This window comes from Aquila chrysaetos, chromosome 7, assembly GCF_900496995.4.
Source record: "Aquila chrysaetos chrysaetos chromosome 7, bAquChr1.4, whole genome shotgun sequence".
In the NCBI taxonomy this organism is placed as follows: domain Eukaryota; kingdom Metazoa; phylum Chordata; class Aves; order Accipitriformes; family Accipitridae; genus Aquila; species Aquila chrysaetos.
In genome coordinates, this window is record NC_044010.1 from 24,065,211 (window position 1) to 24,071,210 (window position 6,000).

Sequence of the window (6,000 nt, forward strand, 5' to 3'; positions counted from 1 at the left end):
CACAGCTGGTGGTTTGTGGAACATGTCAAAAAGCTTATGTTGTGGCTGCTAGCACCGAACTTCTTATCTGGATAAATAAAATGCCCTTCCATGTCACTTCTAATCCTGTAACTGTCAAGACCAGAAACAGTTCATCTCAGCTGTAAGAGCTGTAAAATACAAAATAAAGCTTGAATGACTTTATTTTAATATATTCTTCCCTGTTTCTTCTTAGTACACAAGAAAAATTACGACTTACGAAAAGGGCACAGCTTCAAATGAACTGTTTGGTCTTGCACTGGTTTCATCCTTGTATTCTGTAATTCAGTGTGAAATGGCTTAGGAATTGCAGTATCTTTTTCTCTTGCTTCAGACTTGAGTTATGGTTTGGGTGACCTCTTTAAGTAACCTATTTAATTTAATGACCTTGTATCCCTATTTAAGATGGGAAAACCCACTGTGTTTAAAACACAGAACTGAAAAAAAAAAAGAAAAAAAAAAAAGCCATGGTCTCCCATAACATCTTCAGCCCACTTGGAGAAAAAAAAAAAAAAACAACAAAAAAACCCAAAACATTTTATGGCTAAATATGAGTGCTTTGTATTGAAACAAAGTGATAAATTGTGTGTTTGGGAATACTGAATGTCCCCTTGCAGCTGATGCTCGGGCAGCCTGCATCCCTCCCTCTCCACAGCTAAATGGGACTGTACAGCTCTGCCGTCGTTTGTGGTGACTTGCTGAGAAATGTTACATTTTCCAACAGAAAGCAAAATAACCTTCTTAGGTGCAGGAAAGTTATTTTCTTACTGCTTATTCAGGAAAATAATTTAGGTAAGAAAACAGTTATTGTAATCCGCATCAGTTAAGGCATTTTGTTTTTCTGTGTAAGCTCTGACAAAAAGCTGTAACTGTACAGAGATCATTAAAAGGAAATGTACAGCTGAGGTATGAATGTAGTTTATGATAGGTTTTAACAGTTGCGGTGAGAAACGCTGTATTTATGTTACCTTTACACACACTATTGCTAGGCTGGAAGTACATACCTCTACATCCCTTTTATTTACCAAAAAAAAAAGCATAACTGAAGCCTGACTGACCAGTATGGACCAGAGCTGAGAGCTAATCATTAAAATGTCTGTTTTCCTCAGACTGAAGTTAAGGTCACCAATGATGTTTCTTCATTTGCAGCTCATTCAGGAAAAAAAAAATCCTTTGACACACCGTAATTGTATCTGTCAGTTTTCTTTTAGGAGCAAGACAATGAAAATTGTTGGTTTTGTACAGATAACGTACAGTTCTGATCATGCTAGATTTGCAAACTTGAAAAGGCATTGAAGTTCTAAACATCAATTACATGTTTTTAGAATCAAGCTTATGTTGCTACTTGAAGTATTTTTGGTGTATTATTTAAATGATATATGCATATCAATGTGATTTTTTTAATAGTGCATGAACTGGGTGGGCAGGCAGGAATCTCAGAAAACCCGCTAAAATCCTTTATTCCTGGATGAAGGAGCTGGAAGGAGCCTTGGAGTCTTTATGGTCAACAGCCTTTTTGTTGCCTGAATTAGCATAATTTCCCTGCCCCTGGTGTTACCTGGGCAAGCTAGGATTTTAATCAGCACTCTGAGTGGGGTATCCAGCTGACAGTGAAAATTGGGTCATTGTATTACACATGTGAATTTTATTCTGACAACATCCTGTGTTCTGCCAACCTTATTAACTAGTTAACTTGCTGCTGGCTGTATGGTTTGTATGTGGGGGGGAAATTGCTGAATGTGCAAGGAAGCTTAGGACATGCTTAATGCTTGACATGGCTAATAGAAGCTCACTCACCTGCAGTAATAACAATAATAAAAGAATCCCAAGGCAAGGGAGTCTGATTAACGAACTGGAGGGTTAGGGTTGATGTCCTCTGTCATGACTTAACCATATGTTGTTTGTTTTTTGTTGTTTTTTTTTTTTTTTTTTTTTTTAAGCGTTGACATCTCCTTATTCCTCAGCTTCCACATCTGTTAGAATGGAGATAGTTCTGTGGACTTTTAGGGACTTTTGGAACTCAAGTTTGCTATCGCACTGTCATTTTTTAAAAGTTATTCTTGACAAATCTTTTCAGTCTTCAGCAGCTGCCCATCTAGTGCTTATTTTAACTTCTTTCCTAATCACAGAAAATTTTCAAATATATGTATTTAAAGATGGTTCCATTGGTCAGAACATCTGTGGTTGTCTCTGTCTCCTGCTGTTCGCTGTTTTTTAATTCTGTCCTGACAACAGTCAGTCTTCCAGTACTTCTAGCGCTACCTGGCTACTTCAAGTTATAGTAAAAATGATAGTAGGGCAGATCTCATTAGGCAGCTTCTTGAGGGTCAAAGATCCCCCAAACCCCATTGCCAATGCAAGGGGAAACATGTTTCCTCTGGAGGCTTTGTCAGAGATCCCAGCTTGGATGCCTGCTCGGTATTGCCTCCAAAGGAGGCAGCTTCTCTCTCCTTCCACTCAACAGCGTGTAGGAGAATATTCACTTGGGCTGGGGTCTCTCATCACTCAGCTGGGTCACTTGGCACTCCCTCACCACCCTTTTCCCTGCTGCTCGCTTACTAGTGTGATGGAAAGTATTCTCAGGGTAAAGTAGTTCATCCCATTTATTTTGCAAATACAGAATCAAGGTGTCTTGAGTGCTCCTCTTCATCATTACTGATACTGGAAGTATCTAGCCATGTATACTTAAACTGCCAGGCTGAGATACGTAGAGACGTAAAGCTCCTTCTTGTCGTCACTGCATTGGCCCTGCCAGCAACAGATTACTCTTTGTGTTTGGCTCTTTATACAACTTTCCTCTGCCTACAGCTCCCCACTTACATTGGTGGCTGACCTTCCTCTTTCCATTACATGCCAGCTATTTATTTCTGATTGCTGGATGTATTTCACCACTGAAGCAGGATGGATTTTTAGACAGTTTTTCCCTTTTCTGAGTGTAGTATGTTGCTATTGAATATGCTTTTGTGGAAGGTCATTCCTTTTACTGATCTCTTTTGTCGTAGTTTTTGTTCCTAACCAGTTTCACTCATTTGTCTCTGGTTTAGGCATTAGACACTTTAAATACAACATGCATTGTACTTTAGACTGGCCCCTGTTTTTCCAGCTTAAATGTAATAAAGTTATGATTGCAAGTACCTGGGCAGCCAGCAGTTTCTCATTAATTGATATTTTTCCTTGCAAGATCCAAAAGAGTTACCGCACCTTGTTTATAAGTTACAACACCAGTGGGTGGTTAATTTTGGTGTTTCTTTTTTGCTTTGTCACAGCTGCATGAATAACCTCTAGCTGCATGCTAAGGTTCCCATGCTGGACTGCGTTTTTCTTTTTTTTTGTTTGTTTTGTTTTGTTTGTTTGTAGGGATTTACTTAGATGAGAAGGAAAGAAGAAAATCAAGACTGAAAGTATCAGGACAGTGCAGGCAAAGGAGAACAGATTATGTTGTATTTGTTCCCTTTTATCCTTCTAGCTCATTTAAGTAACTATTTTTTAACCCCTTTTGCTTTTCCAAACAACTGGGGGATCAAAAGCTCTCACCCCATCCCAGCTCGTCTCTGTGTGCCATATAGCAGATTTTTTTCTTCATAAGCAGGGTGTGTTAATTGTCTCTTGACTCATTCGTGAAAGGAAGCAAACAGGACATGCTTCATGGAGAGCCGTTGTTACGTGAGCCCCTACTCACGCACCTGCCTAATCCCTAAGAATAGCCAGATTTATAAACGGTTTGGCATGTAAGAGCTCTCTTTCTTCAGGCTTTTCCAATAGAATGGTATAGGAGGAACTGTGTGGGAAGCGGCTTAATCTTTATTTAGAAGGCATATGTTTATTAATTATTATCTAGTTACCAGTTTGAGAGTTATTAATGCAAGAGGTGGGAAATAGGAGTGTTGTGTTAGCTGTGGTGTGAAGACAGGAATACAGACAGAAAGGACGCTTCTTGCCTCAGTGTTCAGTCCCCATTAATATGCCTCTAATATTCCTTAAAAGAATAAGTATATAAACAGTAGCCAGAATGAAGTTGTAAAACAGATTCTCATGCTAGATAGTAGCTTTAAATAGAAAGAAGGCAAATGTGGTGATTCAATGCCAAGCAGTACTTTGTACTGATTTGAGTTATGCTTCCAAGCAAGGTTTTGTGAAGGTACTCAATTACTTTTACTGTCACGTGCAACTGGAAGATTTTAGTTGATGTGTAATTCTAATTGCAATGTGACAGTTTGCAAGGAAGAAAGTGAGATGTTACAGAGGTAGCCTGAGTCAGTTTTTTTAATTACTGGTCTTATGGAGAAACTATTGTGGCATTGAGGCATGTTTTAAAAATCTGTGAGGACTGGTATAATAATACAAAAGCTTGTAATAAGCTGAAATGGTAGAGTAAGAAAATGAGATGTTTCCAGTAAATGTAATATATCTATATACATGTGTGGATTATTAATTAGGAAGAGTTGTTTTCTGTTAGAATATCATGTTTGGAAAATTAATATTGGTGACTGTCAGCAGAATTTGAGTACAGGCAGCATGTAGATAGAAAAGGCAGTTTTGCAGCATGGAGTAGTAGCAAAAATGCTTAGTTAGTTACCATTTTTCTTACAGTATCAGTCTTGGAATATTAAGTCAAAGAATACAGAGCTGATAAAGAACTGTAACTGGAACAAAGAATTATTTTCTACTATGTTTGTGCAAAAAAGTATCCCCAGAAAAAGTCAACAAAAATAGTCAAGGAGCTAGAACTGACTTCCAAGGAAATGGTGAAAGAAGCAAATATCCAGATTGGGATGAGTCAGTGGATTCTTTGAGACAACTGAGCGTTTATAGCAGTAAACAACAAAAATGTGTGGTTCTTTGATAATTCAAGTTACTCATATGAAACTGAGGAGAGAGACATCTAAGCAGACTTTGACAGATACTTTAAAAATTGATGGCAGTAGGTATGCGCTGGGACATAAACAAGGATTTTCAGATAACCTAAGTGAAGGTACTGAAAATTTGCTATGAAGTTAAGTTTACAGTCATTTAAAGTCCACTGAAAAATGGAGTCAATTTGCTACACCACTGCACTGGTTTTCTGCAAGACACTGGTATAAACTCTAATCTGAATGGCCATAAATTGGGTGATGATTGGAATCATACATTTAATTGCTGTATATTACAGTATCTAGCCTCTTGTTAATATAGATTAATGATATTCTTTCTTTTTATAGTATGACATCGCACACAAGATTGGTGACATAACAGTGGTATAAACATGAAGAAACAGGCATCATTTTTTGCATGACTTTCAAGTGTGGTGAAACTGAAGTACATTATGAAATGAAGTGCTGTTTTTTTACTTGATCTCACTTTAGATTCAAGATTAAGTAGGCTGTATTCAGTTTTGTAAGTACCAAATTTTTTCTTTTACATATTTTTAATGCAAAGTTTACAAAGTGACTACCAACATTTTTCTTGCTAGTTGTATTTTGAAAAGCGTGCACAATCACTCCTCTCTGCCTTCCCCCCACCTCCCCGGAGGTTCAAAAAATTGTGAAGTTAACAAAATCAACTCAGGTAGTAGAAATATAGCCTTAAGCAGTGGGGCGTTGAAAGAGATTGTAGTCTGAAAGTAGTTTTGTTTTTTCCTAGCTTTCTGGTCTGCTGATTTGATAGGAAGTGTATCATCTATTCAATGCTGTAGTGATACCAATGAGGTCTTACAACTTGTGTGTGAAATGCGCTGTATTTTAAGATTGTGTATTTTATAACACTTAATAAAATGTACTTGAACGTTACAGTTAGCACATGCTTCAGGATAATCTGTTAATGCAGGTGTTGTGGTAATTCATGTCTGTACACTGCCTGATTCCTTCTGCTCCCCAGTTTACCCTGCAGGAGACCAGAGGGAAGAAGAGCACGGTCTTTAAACCAGGCTAGTTACAGGGTCCTTGTTGCCTCCTGCTGCGTGGAGACTTTGGGTATTGACTTCATAAAGAAAATACTAGTCTACCT

At 37.9% G+C, this 6,000-nt stretch overlaps 1 protein-coding gene across 1 annotated transcript in view; it reads left to right on the forward strand.

Annotated features, from left to right (window-relative positions):
* The window catches only part of CXADR (CXADR Ig-like cell adhesion molecule), a 36,551-nt gene extending 30,768 nt beyond the window's left edge, over positions 1 to 5,783 (forward strand). Inside the window, exon 8 of the mRNA XM_030020274.2 lies at positions 5,217 to 5,783. Within this exon, the coding sequence (XP_029876134.1) occupies positions 5,217 to 5,258 (42 nt within the window). The 3' untranslated portion in view covers positions 5,259 to 5,783. The remainder of the gene's footprint in view (positions 1 to 5,216) is intronic.
* The last annotated feature ends 217 nt before the right edge of the window (positions 5,784 to 6,000 follow it).